This window comes from Xenopus laevis, chromosome 6S, assembly GCF_017654675.1.
Source record: "Xenopus laevis strain J_2021 chromosome 6S, Xenopus_laevis_v10.1, whole genome shotgun sequence".
Lineage (NCBI taxonomy): Eukaryota > Metazoa > Chordata > Amphibia > Anura > Pipidae > Xenopus > Xenopus laevis.
Window position 1 is genome coordinate 104916898 of NC_054382.1, and position 27730 is coordinate 104944627.

General features: G+C 39.1%; 2 protein-coding genes and 1 long non-coding RNA gene across 5 annotated transcripts in view; 1 reads left to right on the top strand and 2 right to left on the bottom strand.

Moving 5' to 3' along the window:
* Window positions 1–7079, bottom strand: part of LOC108695329 (brefeldin A-inhibited guanine nucleotide-exchange protein 1) — a 94911-nt gene extending 87832 nt beyond the window's left edge. For both annotated transcript variants that reach the window (XM_018223771.2, XM_041567916.1), the window contains exon 1: window positions 6712–7079. In XM_018223771.2, coding sequence (XP_018079260.1) covers window positions 6712–6808 — 97 coding nt within the window. In that variant the 5' untranslated portion in view covers window positions 6809–7079. The remainder of the gene's footprint in view (window positions 1–6711) is intronic.
* A 75-nt stretch (window positions 7080–7154) lies between these two features.
* Window positions 7155–23102, top strand: LOC121395162. 2 transcript variants are annotated; one of them, XR_005962302.1, is made up of 4 exons: window positions 7155–7233; window positions 18135–18221; window positions 22316–22449; window positions 22590–23102. It is a non-coding gene; the product is annotated as an uncharacterized LOC121395162 (long non-coding RNA). The 2 variants fall into 2 exon arrangements; XR_005962301.1 differs by lacking the exon at window positions 7155–7233 and adding an exon at window positions 7276–7455.
* LOC100126651 (uncharacterized) overlaps window positions 21017–27730 on the bottom strand; it is a 52132-nt gene continuing 45418 nt past the window's right edge. The window contains 3 exon segments of the mRNA NM_001110751.1: window positions 21017–21362; window positions 22353–22437; window positions 25718–25920. Coding sequence (NP_001104221.1) covers window positions 21175–21362; window positions 22353–22437; window positions 25718–25920 — 476 coding nt within the window. The 3' untranslated portion in view covers window positions 21017–21174.

The window sequence follows — 27730 nt, forward strand, 5'->3', positions numbered from 1 at the left end:
CAATAATACATGCAGGAAGCATATTTCTCCAAGGCCACATTCCAGAGGGCCCAGATGACTAGTGGGCTAATGACTAGGGCCCCATAGGGGAGCACCCTGCTCATGATGACTGATAGCAGCCCTGGGTCTGAGAAAAGGTCTTGGGATTATAAAGGTAGTAGGGACAAAGAGTGAATTAACCAGTGCTTTACCCAAACAACTCCATCCATCACACCATTTACAGTGTGGGGGTAGGATTAGATAGAATAATTTCTTGTGGTGGTAACCTCCCATGTTTTTGTTCATCTCCGACTTGGCACTCCCCCAGATGCTTTCTCATTTCTGTTCTGCATTATGTTGGGCGAAATGGATGTGAAGAGTGATCACTGTTCAAACAGCACAGTCTCTGGTTTGAGTAGTCAAACACTGTCCAAAGGGCAGCTGAAATCCCAGCCCATTAGCCAGCCCATTAGCCAGCCAAGCACAGAGGCAAGAGTAGCAGGGAAATGTTGGGTCTCTGTTGAGCTAAGCAAACATTGTTCAACACAACTAACAACACAACCTAGCAACAACTAGATGTAAAAAAATCCATTTGTCTCTCACCATCACTTTTCTTATACATGATGTACATTACATGCCGGTTTGAGAGAGCACCTAAATGTATTTGTTTACTGATTCCATTATATTCTGCCTGATTGTACTCATGAGTGTTCAAAGTTGTGTTTTAAAGCCTCTGCCTTTCAGTATTTATTTTTTTTAGATGCTACATGCTTGAACTTGATGAGCGTTCAGAAGACAACAGAATAGAGGGTTGCGTTTGAAAATGACAAAAATGCACTCATGTGTGCTTTAAATATATGCATTTACACTGCCAGAATGCGTTTGTAAGTGCATAAAAAGATGCCTTTTTGCAAAAGCCCTTATAGGCGAGCTAAATCCCCCCTAATTAGAAAATCCCCATCCACTACTCTACATAGTGCCCCCTCCCTGCATAGTGGATTAGTGCAAAATGTGTCCATGTACAGTAGTGCAGCAGAGCTCAAGGGCGCCATCTTCCACATCTGACCACCAAGTAGTCAAGGAAGTTACCAGGAGAAAGAAAGAGGCTGCTCTGATGTTCTTCTGCTTAGGAAAAACATTATAAACCTTTCTCAAATCTAACCAGAAAAAAACCTAACCATAAAAACATCAAACCAGCCCACTATCTTTCTCCTGACAACTTCCTTGACTACTTGGTGGTCAGAAAATCACCAGGTGGCACAGTTGTAACATAATTCATTGATGTTAACAGTACATGTAACCTTTAATATCTTGGAATTAAAAAATAAATAATGAATGTATATTGCAAAAGAGCTTAGTATAGCACTCTCATAAATTTTACATTCACTTATTTTTAGTTTACTTATCCTTTAACAAAAAATTCACATATAGATAATTACCGGAGAAAAGGAAGGAGGACAAAACGCCATTTACCATCCTTTTTCCTTAACAGATGCATTGCTGCTTCAACCCAGAAAAGGAATGGCGAGCTCTGCATGAGCTAATGTTATTGATTAACTTAATTATATGGTGTCTTTGCACGCGTCTGTGTATAGTTACATTACAACACTTGTTCCATATACTGAGCAGAAGCATTGCTTGCTGGAAACAGACCTGCACTTAATGATGTCGATTCGCAGTCACTGAGCAGGAGTTGTGTTTAATGATAATAAGTGTATGTATATTTGAAGAGAGTCAATATTAAATAGCACCATGTTTTATTATGTATTCTGTGTGTTAACATTTTAAATATCTTTACATCATTTTGAGGTTTAAAAATAAAAAACACCTGTAATTAAAAGAAACAAATTGGCACAACTATTATAAGAATGTTTGTCCTGGGGCAAATATTTTTCTTAAACCAACCTGGTTTGCTTGTCAATACCAAGAGAAAATACGTGCCCCTATTGTTCTGTTGAAAGGCACGCAGCTTTTGTGTGCCCCGTTGTGATTAAACAGTGAAGTCTCTCTTCCTTTGCATTATTGCAACCTGCCTGCACACTGAGCATGACAGAGGCACATAAAAGCAGCATTGTTTACAGCAATCTTTTCTGAAATCCTTGCCTCACAAAGCTTTCTTTGCCCTGCCATGCCCCGTCTCCTTCTCTCCTCTTCAGTACAGCACCTCTGCCTTCAATACTTGATACTAGGCATGAATTTTAAATGATAGTACAGTAATGCAACACTTTGTTTTTACCTTCCCTCCCCCTGTGTCTTTCCATATATTCCCTTTCACCTGCTTCACCGTTTTTTTTTGTAACAGACAGAGCTAATACCCTGCATCGAGCAATGTTCAGAAGCCTTAGCAAGGAAAAGGTCAGAGCACATCACAGCATTTCTAATGTATATAGAACAACTGGGTCTTGATGGTATTGGTATGGGACCTGTTATCCAGGCCTGGGGTTTTCAAGACAAAGGGTCTTTACGTAAAATGGATATCCATACTTTGTCTACTAAAAAAAATAAGGTTAAACATTAAAGGCCGATTCACTAAGGGTCGAATATCGAGGGTTAATTAACCCTCGATATTCGACTAGGAATTAAAATCCTTCGACTTCGAATATCGAAGTCGAAGGATTTAGCGCAGATAGTTCGATCGAACGATAAAATCCTTCGAATCGAACGTTTCGAAGGATTTTAATCCAACGATCGAAGGAATATCCTTCGATCAAAAAAAGTTAGCCAAGCCTATGGGGACCTTCCCCATAGGCTAACATTGACTTCGGTAGCTTTTAGATGGCGAACCTGGGGGTCGAAGTACTTCGACTATCGAATGGTCAAATAGTCGAACGATTTTTACTTCGAATCCTTCGATTCGAAGTCGTAGTCGAAGTAGCCCATTCGATGGTTGAAGTAGCCCAAAAAAGTTTTTTACCTTCGAATCCTTCACTCGAAGTTAGTAAATCGGCCCCTAAGATGCGAGTCCAAATGAGCAAATCAGGCAGCACTCCGGACAGGTTTGAGGAGGTTTTATAGCAACATTTGAGGTAACAGCATCGCCTTACGCGTTTCGGGAAAGCATTCGCTTAATCAGGCATTATTAAGATGCACATTTATCAAGGGTCGAATTTCGAATTCATGAGAGTTTTAACTCACATGAATTAGATTTTATTTGAAAGTCAACTATTTATTAATAAAATCAAATATGTAAAACTCTGACTCATTTTACCGACTCGAAAACTTGAATTGAATTCATAGTAACATAGAAAGGAAGTTGAAAAAAGCACACGTCCATCAAGTTAAACCTTTTAGGTTTTTTTTTTAATCTGCCTAACTGCTAGTTGATCCAGAGGAAGGCAAAAAAAACCCATCTGAAGCCTCTCCAATTTGCCACAGAGGGGGAAAAAATTCCTTCCTGACTCAAAAATCGGACCAGCCCCTGGATCAACTTATACCCTATGAGCTATCTCCCATAACCCTGTATTCCCTCACTTGCTAAAAAGCCATCCAACCCCTTCTTAAAGCTATCTAATGTATCAGCCTGTACATCTGATTAAGGGAGAGAATTCCACATCGACCAAACTCGATTCGAGTTTTTTCTCCGAAAAATACTTGAATGTCAAGAAGGCTACCAACATCACCAAATTGATCCCTGGACCTCTCCCATTGACTTATACAGTAATTCAGCAGTTTTTAGGTGGTGAATAGTCTAATTTGAATTCTTAAAGGGCCAGAGTATGATAAATCTCGAAAATCTAATTTTTTAAAAAAAACTCAAATCAAGTTCCCTAGTAGCATTTGACAGTTTTGACCATAAAAAAAAAATGAAAATTAGAATTCTAATTTTCAATTCGACCCTTAATAAATCTGCCCCTAAATAACACTATAGGGTTGTTTTACCTTTAATAAAGATTAATTATATCTTAGCTGGGATCAAGTACTGTTTTATTATTACAGAGAAAAGGGTAATTATTTTTTAAATTTTTTAATTATTTGGATAAAATGGAGTCTAAAGGAGACAGCCTTCCTGCAATGCGGGAGCTTTCTGGATAACGGGTTCCATACCTGTACAGCCCCGATGAAGGTTTTCATAATCATATGAACTACAACATAAAAGCTTATCAGCATGACTTTAAAAGAACACATTTATACAGAGCAAAATGCACATTCAAAGCCAGAAAACAAAATCCCGCTACTAAGGTACAAGGTACCAATCTGTCATTAATACCAGCTGACAGTAACATGTATGGTCAGAAAGAACTGTTAATGTGGCAACGTATGGGATCAGGAGCAGTCAGTTCTAAGCCTGCTTAATCATTCTAAACCCTCCCACACCTGTTACTATGTGCTAGTGCTATTGCATCACTCAATGCCGTCCACACCTGAATGACATCACAGGAAGAAGGCGTGTCACACAATAACCTACTCCACACGTCCTCTGGCAGTCACACTGCTCAGTAGCTATACTCAGTTATTTTATAGCAGAATAAAGGTGGCCATAGACTCAAAAGATCCGCTCGTTTGGCGAAATCGCCAAACGAGCGGATCTTTCCCCGATATGCCCCGATATGCAACTGACCATGGCTATATCGGGCGTAATTCGGCCGAACGATCGAATTACGATGCGCCAAGGGGCTCCGACGGGTCGGTCAGGTAAAAATCCAACCTTCCCGATCGATATCGTGGCCAGATATCTATCGGGAAGACCCGTCGGAGCCCCCATACACGGGCAGATAAGCTGTCAAATCGGTCCAAACGACCGATATCGGCAGCTTTATCTGCCCGTGTATGGCCACCTTAAGTCATCCTGGATCACTGAATATGAGGATTGTGGAATCAAGATGCACAGTATATTATGCAAGGTGTATAAAAGGATTGTGGGTTTACACAAGGCCACGACATACTGGAATAGTTTTCCTTGTTAACCAATAATAACAAGGGAGACTTCTGCAGCAAAGTTTTCCTTAATTTTGGCCTTTATGTATGAGTGAGTTTTATTGCAGTGAGCTGTAATCTCACACTTTGAAAAATCTGTGGCCTCAAAATTGTATGAGAGGGCGTGAATGCATTGCTTAGCAAAACCACTCCTGTGCACCTCAGGCCCCCAGCAACAGCAATTTTCTATTCCAGCACATAAAACATTGTGCCTCTTGTCACTGGTTTCCACAAGCACAATGTGTCAGGTACATTTTCAGGTAAAAGTTGTAGGAGCATTGTAACTCACGGCGCTTCCTCAGTCAGCACTGCAGAATATTTTGACACTAAATATGGATTAATAATAGAAAGCAATGTGCTACAAATAGGAATTGTTTTTTAAAAAAAAACCCTGGGTAACCTAAGTCTCTCCCTCCTATCACCTCACTTCAGAAGGAGACCAAGTACTGTATGATGCACACAACACGCAACTCCTTTGTGACAGAATGTTTGCTCTCCTGTCTATGGAACAAACAGTATGCAGCTCCTTCTATGCATTGCATTTTACAGTATGTTCACTTTATGGCACCCACTTTATATATACTGTAAGCATGCACCTTACAATACACAAGTACAATATGCAGTACATACCAGCTCTCACATAAATAAACTGAAGGCACATCCTGTCAGGAGGACATATGCAATAAGGAACCCCATAAACAATAAACTTATGCCCAACATATTACACAAAAACAGTATGAACCTCTTCCTATCAGTTGGGGAACACTATGCACCTCCCTTCTCACCTAATCCTACCTTGCACTGTGTCAAAGGAACACTCAGCACTTACTTCCTGTCACACACACACATGTACTCACAGTAGGCACTTGCTGTCACTCATGCACACAGGAGGCACCCGCTGTAACTCACACACACAGGCGGCACCCGCTGTAACTCACACACACAGGAGGCACCCGCTGTCAGCTACACACAGGAATCAACCGCTGTCAGCCACACGCACAGGAGGCACCCGCTGTCACTCACACTGTCACACAAACAGGAGGCACCCACTGTCAGCCACACACACAGGAGGCACCCACTGTCACTCACACAATCACTCACACTGTCACACGCACACACAGTCACTCACACACACAGTCACACACACAGTCACTCACACAGACACAGTCACTCACACACACACAGTCAATCACACACACTGAGCAGCCATTGTCACACACACACAGTTACTCACAAACACACACAGTCTCACACACACTGTCACACACACACAGTTACTCACACACAGTCACACACACACACAGTCACACACACACACAGTCACTCACACACACAGTCACTTACACAGTCAATCTCACACACACACTGAGCAGCCATTGTCACACACACACAGTTACTCAAACACACACAGTCTCACACACTGTCACACACACACTCACACTGGGCAGCCATTGTCACACACACACAGTCAATCACACACACACTGTCACACCGGGCAGCCATTGTCACACACACACAGTTACTCACACACACACACAGTCTCACACACTGTCACACATACCCTCACACTGGGCAGCCATTGTCACACACACAGTCAACCACACACACTGTCACACTGGGCAGCCATTGTCACACACACAGAAGGCACTTATCATAAAGGACACAACGCGTGCCCCTCTTGTCACTCAGTAAACACCTCTAATACGTGAGGTCACGGTCTCCACCCTCTGCCCCACACACTGAGCACTTCCTGTCTCAGGTACAAAGCCTGTCACAGTAACATGTCTCTCCCCCACATGAACTGCCCCCGGTTCTCACCTAGCGCCACCTCACACGCTTTCCGTAGCTGACTATGGTGCGCTCTCTTCACCTCCTTATCGCTAAGGATCTTATCCAGCGCTCTGGTCAGAAACATGTCGCTCTATCTCCCGGCGCCTCCTATTCCGTTTCACAAAGAGGGTGCGTGTCCCGGGAGCGGGGGGCTCCCCTCGGCTAATTCCCCTCGGCTAATTCCAGGCGCTTTCTAGGGCTCCAGGTTAGAGGTTGGTACAGTCGGGGGGCCACCCCATTACAGCCAGTCACTGCACCTGGGCTGTTCCGTGGGCGGTGCTGATGTGGGGTGGGCTGCGCTAGGGGGGTCGCTATGCGCTGAGACTTCTTAGTGAACCTGGGCTCTTCTTCCTCTCGCCATGTTGGAAGGAAGCGACGTCACGAGTAGGCCCCGCCCATAGCAGGCACTGCAGCAACACCCGGGGGAGGGACGCGGAGAGATCAGGGAGTGTGGGGCACGCAGAGCCGGCCTGGGCGTTCCGTACAGCTGGGATAGGCCGCTACTTCTCTGTAAGGAATTACAGCTGCAATGCGCTCCTCCGCCAGCACTGGGTGACAATGTCTTACTGCTGCGAGTTGTAGTTTCGCAATAATTCCAGCAACTTCTAACTGATTATGCCAGGCGAACGTAGAACCCATCTAAGCGTGAATTTTAGTTTTACTTTCTAAGACTATTCCCTTCAAGCACATGGATAGGACGGGTTGAGTGTCTAAGGCCTCATTTATATGCGTGTGAGTAGGAGCTGCCATAGTGCAAGTTGTGTTTGTGGTTAATTAATTAATGAGAAATTTCAACATATCTTTGTAAAACAGGACAACCTCTGGATTTGTTGGGGGCCCTAGAATTAATTTGCTGTGGGGCCCAGTAATATTTATTTACAGCACTGTTAGTTCTGCAATAACAGACCTATAACCTCACGTTTTACCTTTAAATGGCCCCTGTGGTGCAGTCGTGTAAAGCTTTGTTACCGGACACTTGTATTTTTGTATGAAATGTGGATGTTCATTGTACTGAACCATTCGTTGTTCAGCTCAGCTGGTGCTTTATAAATGGGGATAATAATTCTATACAATTTCCACGATCAAAGAAGGACGGCACTCCGGGGAAAAAAGCAGTGTCCTGCGGATAACAATTGCCTTATGCGTTTTGGGATTTACTCTCGAAACGCGTAAGGCGATTGTTATCCACAGGACACCGCAATAAACCTGCTTTTTCCCGGAGTGCCGTCCTTCTTTGATCGTGGAAATTGTGTAGACAGTGGGGACGCTGTGGACCGGGACTTTAACAGGAGAGCAGCTACGGGAGCGTGGACAGGATGATGTGGACAGAGCACCCAGACTTTTACAGGAAGAGCAGCTATGGGAGCATGAGTTTCCCTTGTTTTTTTTTATACTAATTCTAAAGGTGTGGCTGTTCCAAGTAGGGATTGAAGTAACTGCAGCAGCACTCTGTTCTGTGATAAATGATATTTATTCGTGCATCGGCAACGTTTCGAGCTATACCAGCTCTTTATCAAGGCTTGATAAAGAGCTGGTATAGCTCGAAACGTTGCCGATGCACGAATAAATATCATTTATCACAGAACAGAGTGCTGCTGCAGTTACTTCAATCCATGTGTGAGAACCTTTTGCAGAGAGGAGACAGCGTGCACCTGTGACTTCAAACAGTGATTGGTGTGAGTGTGGCTCTTTATCTTTGTTTATCTTTGAATTGTTCCAAGTAGGGATGCACCAGATCCACTATTTTGGATTTGGCCGAATCCTTTGCGAAAGATTGGGCCGAATACCGAACCAAATCCGAATCCTAATTTTCACGTGCAAATTAGGTGTGGGAAGGGGGAAAAATGTTTTACTTCCTTGTTTTGTGACAAAAAGTCACGCGATTAACCTCCCCGCCCTTAATTTGCATATGCAAAATCGGTTCGGCCGGGCAGAAGGATTCAGCCGAAACCTGCTTAAAAAGACCGTATCCTGGCCGAATCCCAAATCCTGGTTTCGGTGCATTCCTAGTACCAAGAACCTTGTTGTAATGTTGAACTCCATGGCACAGAAGTTTTCTTTTTACTCAGCAGGGAACAGTGGTGGAAGTTAGGGGACTCTGGTCCCCCCCAAATATTTGTTTCCAGGCTCCCTGTGAACATAATTGTGGATGACCTGCAATCCCCCCACTGCAGATACTTGCGGCTCCTTTGGCCGCACATAATCGTGGATGACAATCGATCATCCCGCTGCACATACAGCCGAGGCCCCCCCCACCCCAGGTGCTTGGTCTGTTTCTTTGGAGGTAGTTAGGCCACTGGCAGGAAAAGTGGTATAGATTTGTTACTGAAAGAATCTATAATTGATTTACAGTTATTCAGTCTCAGGGCAGGTGGGAGAAGCATATGGAGACTGTCTGATGGCTATTAATCTGCTCCTGCACTGGCCAGTTAGTTGGTAAGAAACATCTGTTTTGCTAAAGGCCCTTTACAAGCAAAAGTCGTTTTTTTTCCCTAAAGAAAAGCTCCAATCATGCTAATACAATCAACACCTAACTTTGTGACATTCTTGCTGATTATGATAAACAGATTATGCTGATTGGAGCAACGTTCCTTGGTATTTATTCCAGAAAGATCTTATTTACAAGTCATTCTGAATTGAGAAAGCCAGTTGGATGACTGGTGAAACGTCTCCAAGAAAAACACTGCAAGTCCGGTTGATTTGACTTGTTTCTACAGATATACCATGATCTGATGATTAATGAGAATCTTCACATACATTTTTTTTGGCTAAAAAAAATCCAGTACCAGTGCTTTCAGGCATTTCCCATTCAAGTTAGTGGAATTCGCTGGATGAAAGGCATCACATGTGCCATCAGGCTTGGGCTCTAATACTGCAGTGCAGGCTTGGACTGGCAATCTGTATATTCTGCTGCAAATGTATAAAAACGTATAAAATAACATTTATCGAAATATAAATAACAGAGATCCACCTTTCTGTTCTTACTTTAAGAAGGTTTAGTTAGAAAATGACCCAAATTTCATACAGATAAAGTAGATAAAATCATGGTCTGCAAACTGCTAACTTGATCAAGTCCGCAGGTAATATCAGTCTTTGTCGGCATAAGTGCATAGATCTGGGGCCACTTATGTGATCAACATTTTAAATGTAAATATATAATATACATGGTTTATTTAAACCAGGCATTCCCACCAGGCTCTACTACTATATTTTGCACATGGTTTTTTGAGGTTTTTGGATCTGAATCATCTTCTAATCAGTCTGACAGTCAGATGTTATTTTGAGACAGATTTGAGATCTGAAATGTTTGAACATAATGTATGAGGGTTTGAGGAAGTTGTCAGACTGCAAGAGCAATGTGACATGTACCAATCTATCAGGTAATGAGAACATCATTGAAAAGTAGTTGTCAGGCCTGAAAATAAAAGCGAGCGTGTGGCTGTCATTAGGGATAATTATGTTTTGGATTTCAAAGGTTGCTTCTGGATACTCCTATTTAGCTATAACTGTACACAATTTAATGAGGAATTATTAATATAGGACACACTTCTTTAATATTACATAAACTGTTAAAAATCCCTGTATAGTTTTCTGTAGACTTTGTGATCCAGTTTTCATGAAACATTTAATATGAAAAATTCTGAAGACATAATTTTTTACTTTTTTTAATTCCCTCAATTTTTCTTGAGGCAAATCTTCCATTTTCCAGTTTGTGTATATGACAAACAAAAAGATGACATAGTACTGTTTCTATTGAGACTAAGGGGCCCATTTACTAACAGTTGAAATTTTTTTCCCATGAATCCCAAAAAAAATTTGATTTTCCTATGTTTCTAAAAATTCTAGATTTATATGGAGGCTTATTTATTAAGGGGCCGATTCACTAACTTCGAGTGAAGGATTCGAAGTAAAAAAACTTCGAATTTTTGTGCTCCTCGACTATCGAATTGGCGTAAATTCGCCTGAGTAGAATGATTCGAATAGATCGAGCGCAAAAACGCTGCGACTATTCGCCATTCGATAGTCGAAGTACTGGATCGAGTGCAAAAACGCTGCGACTATTCGCCCATTCGATAGTCGAAGTACTGTCTCTTTTAAAAATACTTCGACTGCCTACTTCGGCACTTAAAACCTACCGAATTGCTTTAAAAGCCTATGGGAAAGTTCCATAGGCTTGTTTTCCAAGTTTTTGATCGAATAAAAAGGCATTCGATCGAATGAAAATCCTTCGAGCGAATATTCGATCGAGCGCCTATTTGCCTGGCGAATATTCGCCAATTCGACTATTCGCCAGCGCGTAAATTCGCCCAAATTGTCTATTCGATTCTATTCCCCAGTCGAATTTCGAGGGATTTAACCCCTCGAAATTCAACCCTTGAATTTGCCCCTAAATGTCGGATTTTATTGTTGATTACTGTTGTTTATTGTTGAAACCCTGACTAAACTCGTACTCTAAAACCACGATTGTCATTGAATTTATTAAAAGATCCGAATCTAAAAAGTGCGAACAAATAAAAAGCACTGAACGGCGCGCCAAAATATGAATACCTCGAAAAACCTCAAAATATTCTAGTTTTTGGACAATTCTTAGCAAAGAAAAATCTGAAAATTTAATTGATTTAAAGCAGATCATCACAGCTCCCATTGACTTCTATAGCAGCGCAACAACTTTTACTTGGTGAAGTTTTCCCTTAGAGGCTTTCGTGGTTTTTACACTTAAGAAATCTCATTTCTCACTTTTTGAACTTTTTAGAACTTTTAAGAAATCTAGGAAAATTTAATTTTTTTTGAGATTTCATGGAAAATAAAATGCGTAAAGTGTAAAAACTATAAAAACCACAAAAAGCCCTAAGACAAAACTTTGCCAAGTAAAAGTTGTTGAGGTGCTATAGAAAACAGCGGGAGCTGCGCTGTACTTATTGGACTGCTTTAAATAAATTTTAGGTTTTCAATTTTTTTTGCTAGGAATTGTCTGAAAAACTAGAATATTTTGAGGTATTCATATTTTAGCGCATTGTTCAGTGCTTTTTTGTTCACACTTTAAAGGGCACCTGTTGGGCAAATATATATATATATATATATATATATATATATATATATATATAGATAGATAGATATATATATATAGATATAGATATAGATATAGATATAGAGTCCGCACTCAGGTTGGGGGTAACCATGGTTTGTTTTTTTTTTTTTTATAAAATTTCCCCCTGCCAGCTCTAGGCCACCCGCATGGGGAGGGCATTCCAGGCACGAGCAGCCATGTTGGGGCACATGCATAATGAGCGAGTGCCGCGACTTTCTCATTATGCATATGCCTGTGATCTCAGAAGCGCCTTTGTGCATGCACTCTGGCTGACATGGCCGCCCCACTGGGAGCTCCCTCCTGGTGCCAGTGTCCTAGAGCTGGTGGGTGCAAATTTAAAAAAAAAAATATTTACCCCTCCAACCGGAGAACCCGCAGCTTTGGTTGGGGATATATGTTGCAGCTAATGCGTAAGAATAAAATTAGTCTTTTGTGCAACACATTTCTAGCATGTACCAAAATACATATGCAACTTGCGAACATAAATTTAAGTTCAACTTTAAGTTAGCTCATGGTAAGTTATAGAATGCCCTACTGCTTTTGAGTTGGTCTTCATTATGCTACATTTTTTTTTTATAGTTCTTGATTATCTGGGATTTGACCATAAGCAGTTGGGTTCTTGGCACCTTTGTCCATTAGTTAAGTGTTGACGACTGAAAGCAAGTGAGACAGACTACATTGTTCTGAATCTGCTAAATCAATTGTTATTTCTGAAGACTGTATTTGTGTCTAAGAAAGGAAAAGTTAAGCCTACAGATAAATGTTCCAATAACTGGGGGGGGTATTGTTTTAATGCAAGTTGGTATCAATGGAATACAACAATAATAACAGATTTTTAGGTCAAAATTAATCCTTTTTTTAATGTTGGTGCAGCAGGTTCTTCAGAACAGCACAATTATTTAATATAACATTTTACTGCCCTTGAAAAATATAAGGATATCCAATGTCACCAAGTAATTCCCATATAAAGGTACAAGGTTGTAAGCCGAGTCCTTTATATACAGGGGACTTGTAACATCCTTGGATTAGTATTGGTACATTATTAGACAATTTCCATAATTTATTGCCACTGTAGTTAAAAATATCGGTAAATGTTTAAATAGAGAAAAATATAAAATAAAAATATTCGATAGCAACGAGTTGTTCCTGAAATATATCGAAAATACATTTTTTTTGGTGTTTTTTTTTTAAACTGGGGGTACAATATTTTGTCATGACATGGCATCACTAAGCATATACAGTATTTTAACTGATGGCATAAAAAGGAACAATTTATAAGGATGGATTTTACAATATTTTTATGGCTTTTGGTGTATTATAAATGTTATCATCATACTATTTAACTGGACCTAAACGCTATATGCACATCAAACAAAAACATGTCAGGTAAAACCCCAAGATAAATACTGTATAAGTACATTATCAAACAATTTGCATCATTTAGATCCATTATAGTTAATTATATAACTAAGCAATGTTTATACAGAGAAAAATGTGCCCCCTGGCCTGTATCTGTTCTATAATGGGTTCCATGGTATTGCTTGTGTATATTTTTTTACCACACTTAAAGGGCATATTTATCCATATGTGAGATTAGTAGGGATGCACCGAATCCAGGATTCGATTCGGGATTCGGCCAGGATTCGGCCTTTTTCAGCAGGATTCGGATTTTGACGTTTCCTTCTGCCTGGCCAATCCGAATCCTAATTTGCATATGCAAATTAGGGGAGGGGACGGAAATCGCATAACTTTTTGTCACAAAACAAGGAACTAAAAAATTTTTTTTCCCCTTACCACCCCTAATTTGCTTATGCAAATTCGGTTCGGTATTTGGCCGAATCTTTCAAGAAGGATTCGGGGGTTCGGCCGAATCCAAAATAGTGGATTCGGTGCATCCCTAGAGATTAGCGTTTACTACCGAAAAATGTATCCAGTTCTGTTCATTCTTTATTTATACATATTTGGGATTAGCTTTTACTACCTGACAACTCATCCACTTTCTGTTCGTACCTCATTTTAGAAGTGGTTATCAATTGACAAGCTCCAACTTTCCCCCATTGATAAATATTCTTCTAAAAATCCCATAGGAATGAATAGAAAGTGGATAACTTTTTCCTGTAGTAAACGCTAATCTCACATTTTGATAAATCTACCCTTTGGAGACCCATTTATTGAAGGTTGAATTTTAGAGGTTCTTGACACCATGGGGCAGATTTATCAAGGGTCGAATTTCGAGGGTTAAAAAACCCTCGAATTCGGCCCTCAAAGTAAAATCCTTCGAAATAGAATTCAAAGGATTTTAGCGCAAAAGCTTTGATCGAATAAAAATAGTTCATTTGAACGATTCAAACTATTTTAAGCGACCGATCAAAGGATTATTATTCGACCAAAAAAAACTTAGAAAAGTGCTGGAGAAGGTCCCCATAGGCTAACATTGGACTTTGGTAGCTTTAATGTGGCGAAGTATGAAGTCAAAGTTTTTTTTGAAGAGACAGTACTTTGATTATCGAATGGTCGAACGATTTTTACTTCGAATCATTCGATTCGATCGAATTTGACCAATTTGATGGTCCGAAGTACCCAAAAAAATACGAATATTTTTTCATTCAAAATATTCACTCGAGCTTAGTAAATCTGCCCCCACGATTAAACCCTATTTCTCTAAATTCACAAAGGCCATGAAAGTTATTAAAAGATCCGAATAGAAAAAGTATGAAGTGGGTTAAAAAAAGAAAAGCTGGACTATGCACTAAAAAATAAGAAAACCTCAAAAAATTCAGACCATTACTAATGAGAAAAAGGAGAAAACCTCTAAAAGTCCAATAGGATCAGCACAACTCCCATTGATATCCTGCCTTGACTTTCAAAGTTCCACTGTCTGAATGACCTTATGGACAGTGGAATTTGTAAGCTGGAAGCCTTTTGCAACCTTTTTATAGCCTTCCCCTCCTTCATATGCATCAGTTAGCTTTGTTTTTTGATCCTCAAGAGGTTTATGATGTTCTGCTGGGAATGACCTAGTAGCTATACTAAACATTGTATAAGAATCCCTTAATAGACTGTGCAAATAAGAGCTGGTAGATGTGGTTAGCTGTGTTGGCACTGTTACCATGGGAGCAATAATACAGTACATAGTACATATCAATGAATTCACAACAACAGGGAAAATGACTATTACTCCTTGTTGTGTAAATATGTCAATGGATTTGTTGTTACCTGCAGTCTTATATGAGCAAAGGAGTCTCAAATCTTTAAATAGAAAAATCCACATGGGCTGCCAGGTGAAGGTAAAGTTTTTCATTAGTATGTTTATTAGCTATTTACAAACTTACTCTGCTTTCTTTTAAAGGCAATTGCACACACTAGAAACTGTAAAATAAAAATCTAGATATGTCTTAGACTTTCTTGCATTTTTTGTGATTTCTAAGAAATGATATGGAATTAAAAACAGTAATACCCAATACAAACTGATTTTCTTTTTTCCAGGGCTTCAATTTGGTCCATTTGGTTTCTGCTTTGCTCACTCTGCTTTTAAAGTATAACATTAACATTCAATTGCAGGCTTAACAAACAAGTCAAAAACCAAGAAGAAAGTTGGCCATAAACCGTTAAGATATATGACTATCTGTACCTGTATTTTTTTGGGTGATGGTTCCCCTTTAAAAGGCTTAATGCGATAAGGTAGTTGGGTACAGTCAGAGGTCAGGGCAGGCAGCAAACAGGACAGACTCTGACACCAGGTAGTGTTTTGCAAAAGGAACAAAAGTAATTACTAAAAGCAACATTGGGGAGAAAATGGAAAATTATTCATTTTTTAAGGCAAGTTATAGTAGACACTATTTGTAGGCATTTGTCAAACAAGGAACTGCATTTTCTCATAAAACACAAGCACTCAACATTTGAATTCAACATTAGTGTTGTTTCACCTGAAGGACTTCTTTAGAACATAGAAATCAAAACCAGCGGGGTGTGGGCATCCGTTTTTAGAAGCATCCTCTTCTTCCGAGATGTCACCGGTAGACACTAGCACTGAAGAATAGAAATTAGGGACATCAGCACTCTATTTTCCATTATAGTTTTGTAGGTACCCACACACACCTGTGGATTTACATTTTACACAGAATAGCAGCTTTTTTTGTGTCAGGAGTGCCTGTTTGGAATTTGTATATCTGGTTTTAGTTTGCATCTGTGAAAATCACATGACTAGGACTGTGAAATGTAATGCACCTCAATCACCGGGATGTGTCTTTTGTACCAAAATATATTGCACACACCCCCCCCTTATGTAAAAGGCACACTGTTTGCCGGGTGCAGGAACCATTAGCAACAAATTCGATTTTTTTTTAAACAGGTGACCAGTAAATGCTACTTGCTGATGTAAGTGGTGAATGTTTCTTATGAGTTAATGAACACAATAAAACCATTGTTGCAAATGTACCGTACTTAAAAAGATACTGACACCATAAACTAAACCTTTTTTTGCATAACATTGTCTTTGCTTTCTGTTTATAATTTTACCATAAATGTACTCCCAGATGCGTTTATATTAGTTATCTGATCCCCCACGTTCCAATATGAGGAGGCTGCCATATTTGTACACCAGTAGGTTGAGAAGGGACTGTCAGGTTGGCAAAAAATCATGTTTGGGAACTTCAAGTAGCCGTTTAAAGGGGTTGTTTACTTTCCAAACATTTTTTCAGTTCAGTTGCTTTCAGATTGTTCCCCAGAAATAAAGACTTTTTTCAATTACTTTCCTTTACTTCAATATTAAAAAAACAGTGACACATAGAAAATTGAAAGTAATTGAAAAAAGTAGTTATTTCTGGTGATCTTATCTGAAAACAACTAGTTTGAAGGTGAACAATCCCCTTAATAACAAAAGCCCTATCAGTGCAAAATGACCTATAGGTAACTTTTAATGTATATTGATATTTTGACGATGTAGAAACAATTGAATTTTTGTTTTAAAAGCCTGTAATAAAATCCTCATAGCATTCATTTTTGACCAGATCATCCGTATCAACCTAAATGCCAATATGGCATCAGAAGAACGGCAAGAACTGCTGCTTTTGTACAGTAATTAATTAATAAGTCGGTGTAGTAGTATATATTTTTTAGTACAGGTGTAGGATCCCTTATCCGGAAACCCGATATCCGGAAAGGTCCGAATTACGGAATGGCTGTCTCCCATAGACTCCATTTTATCCAAATAATCCAAATTTTTAAAAATTATTTCCGTTTTCTCCGTAATAATACAACAGTAGCTTGTACTTGATCCAAACTAAGATATCATTAATGCTTATTGGAAGCAAAACCAGCCTATTGGGTTTATTTAATGTTTAAATGAATTTCTAGTAGACTTAAGGCATGAAGATCCAAATTACGGAAAGATCCATTATCCGGAAAACCCCAGGTCTTGAGCATTCTGGATAACAGGTCCCATACCTGTACACTCTTGTAGTAGAACAATTTTCACATGGGTCCTGGTAGGTCCTACATTTAAGTGCTGTATATTTTGATGTTTAGCCCAACTAAAACATGGGTCAATGTTTTATTTGCCGGGAGCATTAAGTCCATATTTGCTTTAGCAACCATCTGTTATGCTTTCCTCAAATTATCTTTAAACCATTTTTATACATAGCCATGTTCTACAACCTCAGCGGCCAAAGAATGATGTCACTTGACTCTCAGTGCCAATATTAACAATTCATGCACACCAGGCGATCAAATGATTCTACTATAAGGAGGATGTAGGATTCAGTTACCAAGCCAATGTTGTTTACATCCTTTATAGCAGTGCTAGCCACTATTTTGTATTATCATACAAGCAACTCTATGGAACTTTTGAAGTTTGTAAATACTGCAATACTAGAGAACCATAATAAACTCCTTGGATCTGTTTATTTACATTCATGTATAAAAATGATTAGGTTACCCATATCCTTATATTACACAATGCAAATCACATGCTTCACAAAGGCATATATTATTAAAGATTACTTGTGTTTCCACAGTAGATAAGCAAATATTTGTAATACACTGTAATGCGTACATGCTAGCTCATGCCTTAGGCAAGGAATTCATTGCTTAGTCATCAAAGGCAAAATGACTCCTAAATATTGAATGGAATATAATTGGCTTTTATGATGGCATCAAGAAATTTTAATAAAAAGACTGGATTGTCAATTATTCTTTTAACTATGCTGAGCAGATGTCCCAAATATTTGGGCCATATGTCCCATATCGGATTTATTGGAATTTAACGTCACACTCTCCTCTCATTCCTAACCCTCTTACTACCCTATGTCTCTTCCCACTGCAGGTAATGTAAGGTATCAATGAACAAAAGTCTAGTGAAAGAAGAGAGAATGGGAGAAAAAGTAAAATTGGATTAATAGTGAACTTAAAGGTGAGCCACCTCTTTAACATGCATTTTTTGCTACATTTACTAGCGACTGAAAGACCGCAAAGTCGCTACATAGATAACACATGGTTGAGTTTTTGACCACAAGCTAAACGTTACTCGTTTCAGTACAGCCATTTGCCCTTGGGAGATTTTCAAGTAATGCTATAATGAGAATGGATGAAGTAGAATAGGATTTATTACTATGTAACCTCAGCTGCCTGCTTAGTCACAAAGCATAATGTTCATCAGCATTGGTCAGTGCATTGCTGTGCAGAGGAGCTTGAAGTATAGGAACTAAAGACAAAGAAAAAAAATGGTAATAGGAAGGGCAAGGGCACAGATGATGTTTTTACATTGTGTTTCTAAAAACCTTAATACTGGCATAAGTGAGCTCTAAATGTAGCTCTATGGGTAAAATGGAAAACATACTTCAGTAAACCCACAGGGCACTTACAAGCTGACATCAGCTGATAAACACCATTCTTTTCATTTTCTGTCCGAAGCAACAGGAACACTAGTGAAATTCTATACTAATAGAACAGAATATGATCTGTTCCTACTGCAGAGAAACTTGGCTGAAATAAGCTGCATTGTCCTTTATGGCAGCAAATTTTTCCCAAGGTGTTGGATTTATGTCATGCCATAATGACACTGCGTTGTGATATAATTAAATGCCCACCTGGAGGTTCTTCATAGATGGTGATTCTGGAAAATGTGAACTTCCGAAAAAACACACAAAATCGTGTAATGTGATTTTATGGGCTTATTTATATCAGTGTTAATGTTTTTTTGTTTTTTTTTTAAATGTGACTGAAAACCGCCATGTGTGCCCTTGCTCTAAGAAGTGAGAGAAGATAATATTCCAGATGGGTTTGAAGGAAAGTAAAGAATTGAGAGAACAGTATAGAATAAAATGAAGTAAAAAGAAAAGCATAATACAAAGAGAAGCAGAAGGCTGAAGTAGGAGAATCACAGACGGATAGAGGAAATGTAAAACTGTGGAAGTGGGGGTGAGAGAAGAAGTAGATGAAATACGAGATAAGAATAGCCAGCAGTTGTAAAATTGATGGAGGAGACAAAGAAGTAGTTAAAAATAGTCACAGCAATGAAATTATAAAGTCATTGTTGAAATAGATGGGTGGGTCTATGTCATGAAACTCCAACACAATCTGGAGTACTTTATCAGCCTAAATGTATCCTGCATGGAAGCTCTCAAATATACATAGATTTCCAGAGGTGCCATATCTACCTTGCCAGGAAATTGGTATCTCGTGTATAACCAGATATAGCTGTCCTCACTGAGGGAAAAGTTAAAGAGGGCTCACATAGCCTGTGAATGAAGGGACAATACTATTGAGATGACCACATCCAAAGCACTTTGACTTGCACAGTTAAACAAGGGGTGGAGATTGCCCAGTGAGACCTTAATTAAATATCAATTTCAATATATTATAGTATAACCCATATGTACCAGACACAGTGACACTTTTTTTGCCACTAAATAGTTTGTTGTTGGGTGACTAGGGGATATCTGCTTGCCAGACCAGACCTTAAGTACCATATAGAAGAGGAGATTGAGGAAGCGGAATGGCCATTGATGAAACATTAACAATAAATAGCATATTCTACAAAAGATTAAGGAATATGTAGGCCTATATCATTGCCCATACTGTGTAATCCAGTCTGAACAGAGATAAAGCTATGGAGCAGCTATTAATAGCCTATAAGTGCAATATGCATGACATGGGTCAGGCTTTTTTAAGGATGCTTTGTATTATTAGAAATGTCATGTTTCTAAATATATGGAATGTTAATATTTGTAATATTACAAAGATTACAAATTTTATCTGTTGGCCTTAGTGGAACCTTGTACCAACCCCTATTTAGATATACCGTATATACTCGAGTATAAGCCGACCCGGGTATAAGCCGAGGTACCTAATTTTACCTACGAAAACTGGGAAAACTTATTGACTCTAGTATAAGCCTAGACACAACTACAGCCCTGTCTCCCAGCAGCGCACATTCTGCCAAAGCGACCCCCCCCCAGCGATCAACCAGACTTCTTTGCAAAGTTGATGGTGACAGAGAATTGCCAAACGGATTACTGTGTGCATTGTCCCACTGTCCCACTACCATGTGCAGAGGGTGCTGTTTGATATTGCCATCACTGTTAATTTTTCGTATAACCAACAGAGGGCGCTGTGTGATATTGCAGTCACTGTTATTCTTTCATATAACCAATAGAGGGCGCTGTGTGATATTGCAGTCACTGTTAATCTTTCATATAACCAACAGAGGGCACTGTGTGATATTGCAGTCACTGTTATTCTTTCATATAACCAACAGAGGGCGCTGTGTGATATTGCAGTCACTGTTAATCTTTCATACAACCAACAGATGGCGCTGTGTGATATTGCAGTCACTGTTATTCTTTCATATAACCAACAGAGGGCGCACTGTTATTCTTTCATATAACCAACAGAGGGCATTGTGGGATATTGCAGTCTCTCCCCAAGTGTACTGTTGGTATAGGAATGATTAAAAGTGACTGCAATCTCGGCTAGACTTTTTCAGCACATTTTGGATGCTGAAAAACTCGGCTTATACTCTGGTATATACGGTAGTCACTTGATAAGCCCCATTGATCCAGCAACTCTGTATTTGTCCAGGCACAGACAGAAGAAACCATAAGGTATAATGGCATATATATCTCTTCATAAGGCATATGTGGTTACATTGTTCACATATATACGGGTTAAGATGTTTCCCAGACACAAACATTGAAACTATTGATATGTTGTTATCACAAGTGACTGTTTATTTATTATGCATTTAACCACATCCAGAATTTACATAATCTGCAGTGATGCCTGGTACATCTGTGCACAGGAAAGGTTTAAATCACAGGAAATGACAGGAAATTAAACAGAATGAGGTGTATTTCCATGATGCTTTAGCGACACTTCTTGAGCGCATGCATTGTGATATTTTTAACTGCTAGCATGGTTTCAACACAGGTTGGTTTAATGAGACCCTCTGGTAATAGAAATCCATAATATCCAGTGTCACGAAGCTCAAAGGCATATGCATATGGAATGCCATTATTGTAGGCCCAGTCCATGGAACTGCCTGAGGTCAGATCTAAAAAGGTTGAATACAAAAGAATATTTATTGAGTAATATAATAAAACATATGTGGTTTTCCTAGCAATAAGCTAATAAAACATGCAGGGTTCTGTCTGGTCCACAAGAAAACTCTCCTTCCAGATCCATCATCACACTTCACCAAGTCCTATGAGAACTGATAAAAAGAGCTATTGCAGATGACTGGGAAGAGGGTACACAGTAGGGATGCAAGGAATCCACTATTTTGGGATTCTGCCAAATCATATGTGAAACATTTGACTGACTGACAAAAAGCCACAAAATTTTAAGGATTCAGATTTCGTTATGCCAGGCACATGGGTTCTGCCAAAGCCACATCCTTCTGATAAAGGCCGAATCCTGTATTCAGTGCATCCCTAGTGCATAGAAAGCCTATGATTATCTAATACCAACCAGGGACTGGTTGGTTCAATTCAAAATATTGTATCCAAATACTATTCCCCAACAACATTTTCTCCTCTGTATACCCTTTCCCCTCCCTTCCCCAGTTAAAATAATACATTAAACCTTTAAAAGAATGAGTTTTATCCAGAATGTATATGGAAAAAAGGAAAGCAGAGGAATCCAAAAACATACTTTGGCTGTGCACCTACACCGTATAATAATAATTATTATGATATAATAATATGATATGTGACTATTAAACACTCCCATGCTGCTGATTAGAGGCAGTTTTTCTGGTACTATTTTGTTGCATTGGACTATCTCTAGATTAGATCTGGCCACTTGTTATGGTTTTGTTTCTTTAAATGAGGAGCCATTGGTACACGATTATTATTTATTCTTTATATATTTATATAGCGCCAGAACATTCACACTATGATTTGCAGAGATTATCATTCACAGCACCCATGACAGAATACCAAGTTAATATCATTGTGCCAGGGATAAACATAATATAACATTTTGTTTTCTATTGTACATTTGTAGGTGATACGTTTAAAGCAAAGATTTCAAAATAACTTACATAATGTGGAGGATGCTGGGCCATGTTTATACGTTATGCCGTAAGCTGAGTGTATTGCCAGAACAGCGTTATGTGCAGCTGATTCCTATGTCAAAAGGTAAACCGTAAATTAGTATAGCATTATTATTATAGAGTTATTTTTTTTCCAATTCAATTATTATAGAGTTATTTTTATCCACCTTTAACACTCTTCTTTCCCTTTCTCCACCCCTCCATGCCCATCTGTCTCTGCTCAAGATATTGTTGAGCACTTCAAAAACAACATTGACAGAAGTGACATTACACTACTCGACCCCACTGGACTTCCATCACCCTCCCTCCACACTCCCCATTCTCTCCTGTGCTCCTTCACCCCTGTAACTGATGAGGAAGTCTCAAAACTGTTGGCCTCTTCTCCCCTTACTACCTGCCCGCTTGATCCTATTCCTTCAAAACTTCTCCATAATGCCAATCCCTGTCTAATCAAAGCCTTAACTCATTTATTTTTCATCTCTCGCTGTCAATGGGAATCTTTCCTTCTCAACTAAAACATGGTCTTGTCACCCTGATTCTAAAAAAACCTCTCGATCCCTCGAATCTTGATAACCTCTGGCCTATCTCTCTGCTACCTTTCATCTCTAAACTACTTGAGCGCCTAGTCTACAACCGACTAACCTCATTCCTCTCTGACAATAACCTGCTGGACCCCCTACAATCTGGTTTTAAGCAACAACACTCCACTGAAACTGTCCTAACCTGACTAACTAGTGACCTTTTAACAGCTAAAGCCAACAATCACTTCTCACTACTAATACTGCTTGAGCTCTCCGCTGCATTTGACACTGTGGACCATCCTTTTCTTCTCCAGTCTCTCCATTCACTTGGCCTTCGTGACACGGCCCTGTCCTGGTTCTCTTCTTACCTCACTAATCATTCCTTCTGTGTCTCCTACAATGGAGTAGCATCTTCTCCCTTTCTTCTTTCTGTTGGGGTTCCTCAAGGCTCTGTCCTGTGCCCCTTATTATTCTCCCTTTATACTTTCTCCCTCGGCAAACTAATCAACGTGTATGGTTTCCACTACCACCTCTATGCTGATGACACTCAGATCTATCTCTCCTCTCCTGATCTCAACCCAGATCAACCCTCTAACTCGGGTCTGCTCCTGCCTGTCCGCTTTCTCTACTTGGATGTTGCAACGCTACCTTAAATTAAACCTCTCAAAAATGGAAATGGTTCTCTTCCCTCCAACTAACACAATTAACATCCCGGATGTATTCATCATAGCTAACAATTCCAATATCACCCCATCTCCCCAGGCCCGGTGCCTTGGGGTTATCCTAGATTCTGTCCTATCCTTCACGCCTCATATCCAGTCACTTGTTAAATCATGTCATAATCAACACTGCTGCGAGGCTCATACACCTCAGCAACCACTCCTCCTCTGCCACGCCATTCTGTCAATCCCTGCACTGGCTTCCACTACCTCTCAGAATAAAATTCAAATGAATGACCCTGACATTCAAATCACTTCATAACTCTGCCCCACCCTCTGATGTCATCTCTATATATACTCACCCAATCGCTTTCTACGCTCCTATACTGACCTGCTACTCAACCCTTCTCTCATTACCTCCACACATGCTCGCATTCAAGACTTTGCAAGGGCTGCACCCCTGCTCTGGAATTCTCTCTCACGGTCTGTCCGACTTTCTCCCAACCTTTCTGCTTTCAAAAGATCTCTTAAAACGCATTTCTCTAGAGAAGCCTACCCTCACTCTGCTTAACTACCAAATGCAATACCACATACAGTACTACATCTCTCACTCACTTAATTCTAATCCTGCCCACTCCCACACCTTGTTTTATTCCCTTCCCTTTAGATTGTAATGCTCTTTTGCACAGGGCCTTCCTCACCATTTGTACCGTATTAGTTATGATGTATGTATGTTCTATGTATGTAATTAATGTGATTTAGTTGTATAAACACATTTACTATACAGCGTTGCAAAATATGCTGGTGCTATATAAATAAATGTTAATAATACATAATAATAATAGCAACAATTTTAATTCCACAGTCTCTCATTAAATGCCATATTTCGAAGTTTAATAGTAAGATCTGCAAGTCTAACTGCAGGATATTTTCAACTAATACTATAATATTAGTTATTTGGAAATGTATATGAAAGGGCCACTTCTAACACAGGAAAGTGCCCTATAATTCTGTGCAGTAATAGGGACATATACTCTACATATACAACCTTTGGCACTGCACTGTTAAATTGCAGAGGAGCAGTGCAGAGTGTACTTGTAGTGTAACCTATTTATAAAACATTCTGTTTACTTCCTAGAATACATTACAAAGGAATTTATTCATAAGACCAATTAATTGCTGCTTCAGAGTTAAAGGCCCCTACATTAAACCAGCCAGCTTCCAATGTTGGTTAATTAAATGGGAATGTGCCTGGGCATGTAAAAGCAGATTGGTGTCTCGGCACCCCCTGCTCCCCCGGTATTTCCGCCACTGGCTATCCAAATAGTTAAGTGCCTGGAGTTTTGTGCGCAACCAAAACACTGGAGCTAATCATATTAGTCAGTATAAAATTAATTAAGTTTCTGTAAACCACGTAAAAAGGTATATACATATATATATTTATAAAATAGTCCAAAAAGTGTCTACACTCTTCCCCTTCAAAAAAACTCGTGGGTGCTCGGTAAAACAATGCATATGCTTGATTATTTAGAATGGACCTGCACTCCAGTTACTTTAAATACATGGCAATCTTTATTCAAACATCATTTGTGCATCCAAAGTTTCGGCCCACATTAGGGCCTTTAGCCTTGAAGCAAGTTGTTTTTTTTTTCAGTAATAATTTTACTTTAACCTGGACTGGAATATATTTATAGTTCATCTGCCTCTTGTGCCAGCATGGCTTTGTTAGCTGTCTTAATTGTCTGATATTCTTCACTTTCAATAGCAATCCGAGAAACTAAATAGAATAAGCAATAATTTTCCCAGTAAGCAATACTCAGGTAAAATAATAATGAATGGGCTGCCTTTATTTAAATTTTAAAAGCAAAGCACAAGTAGCAACTAACTTACATTCTGTAAAGCATGAATATCTGTGATTAATAATACAGTTTCCACAGGCAGCCTGTAATTAATTATGACTGTTAGTGCAGCACTGTAATAGAAATGTTATAAGCACAGACTTTGGTAAACCTCACTCACTAAATCAAGGGACTCAAAAGAAATCAGACATATTCGTATAATGCACAAAACTATAATGTAAATTAGTCGGTCAGCATGCTGTGTTCTTTATAAATGCCAAAAACAGGCTTTAACATTGTAAATGCTACAGGAAAATATCACAAGACTTACTTACCACACAGCTAAAATTTGGAATGGTACCATATTGATAAGAGTAAGGATAAAGCAGCATCTGGGCATAAGCATGGAAGGACATGTAGGCCCGAACATGTTTTCTTTGTTTGTAAAGGAACTGGGCGACAGCCTTAACTTCTGGCTCAGACTCAGCAAAGGGGCCACAGTATGTATTGTCACATGGGTTTAAGGAAGCACCTTCATCTGTAATGTTAGAAAACAGATCATAAACAAATTTACTAGAGTGATGTAAATATCAGCACATCTACATGGATTGTGTGCAAGCTGAAGTCATTGAACATTGAGTTCATTGATGGGGTCATTTACATTTCCTTGGGGCGCAAGTGATAAAGCACTAAGCGACACAAGAGCACATCCCTACAACAAGGTTACAGATTGAAAATAAAATTAGGGACCTGAACACAAGAGCTAGTAGTACGCACAGGAATTTATTAACCAATTGCTGTACTATTTCAAATTAAAGACACTGTGTACATTGCAAGTTAATAATTCTACCATTTAAAATTGTATTCAAGAACCAATAAATGTATTTTATTTTAGTTGTGATACTGGTGTGTAGGCAGCCATTGCAGTTCATAATGGAAATGCTTTCAGAAGGAGTAGTGATTTGGGTTAGCTGGACTTAGATTCATACAATTTTACTAGTGCTGTTCTCATATCTACCACTAGGTGAGGCACGGGAGCACATTATCTGGATACCCTCCCATTGTTTTGCCGATGGGTCGCAGGGGCGGGGGTGGGAGGGTGGAAGGAAGGGGGATGATATCACTTCAATTTGCAGTGCAGCAGTAAAGAAATTTATCAGAGTGCAAAGCACATGGCTGAGGACATCTGGGAATCTATGAACATGGCTATCCTTACTTCAAATTTAAAAATTAAATTTAAAAAAAAAACCCTGTTCCCTCTTTTGAGAAGTGGATAAATGATAAAACTTTATGATTTTTTTTAAGAATACACAGAAACTCCAGTTGCTTTAGACTTACCTTTACCAGATACTATATATCGTGACTTGGACAAATTAAAGCCTTTATAGATATGTTGATATAAAGTTTGAAAGCAGTGAAAAGAAATTTAGGGCATATTGACTATTTCTTTTTCCACATCCATATAGTTTAAGACAAGGGAAGCATTATTTCATATTGTTTGCTGACATACGTTGCCATTTAAAATATTGAAGGGATACTGTCAAGATTTTTATTGTGTTGTTTTTATTTCTAAATTACATTGTTTATACTGCAACTAATTCACTCTACCATATAAAATGTTATTCCTGAACCAAGAATTATATATATATTTTTTTACAATTTTTTTTTACAAATAATATCGGTGTGTAGGCAGGCCTCTCAGGTCATTTTGCCTGATCCTGTGCTTTTGAATAGAGACAGCATTTGGGATCTGCTAAAAATTATTAAAACATTAAATAAACTAATTAGGATGGTTTTGCTTCCAGTAAGGATTCATTATATCTTATTTGGGATCACTTTTTCTGTAGGGTGTGAGCTCCTAATGTAATTGCCTTTTTATCTGTATGTAATTAATTTGAGGGCATTAGCAGAAAGAGGCTCAAACCACAAACGTACAGCTGATACACATTTCATAAGAGCAGATAGCTGTCATGGGTAGAACTGATTCTGACTGTATTCGTTTAAAGTACTCTGGATACCCACGTAGTTGCTAGCTGCTTTTCATAAAGACACATTAACACCCCTGCTGAAATCCCTGCAATCTGTCCTGTATGCCTTGTATTTCTTAAACAAAGAGATACCAGAGATTCTCAAGGTTGAATAATATTAATTGCAGGAAGAGTAGTAAAAATATGCAATTAAATAAGAATTCATGATATTTCCTAAAAATACTATCTCTTCACTATCTTGGCTAAGCTGCTGTGCCTGAGATTGGGTACACTCTTTTTTTCTTCTAGCAGCCCTTTAAATGGAGATTACTACTCCCACACTAAAAATGGTACAGGTATGGGATCCGTTATCCGGAAACC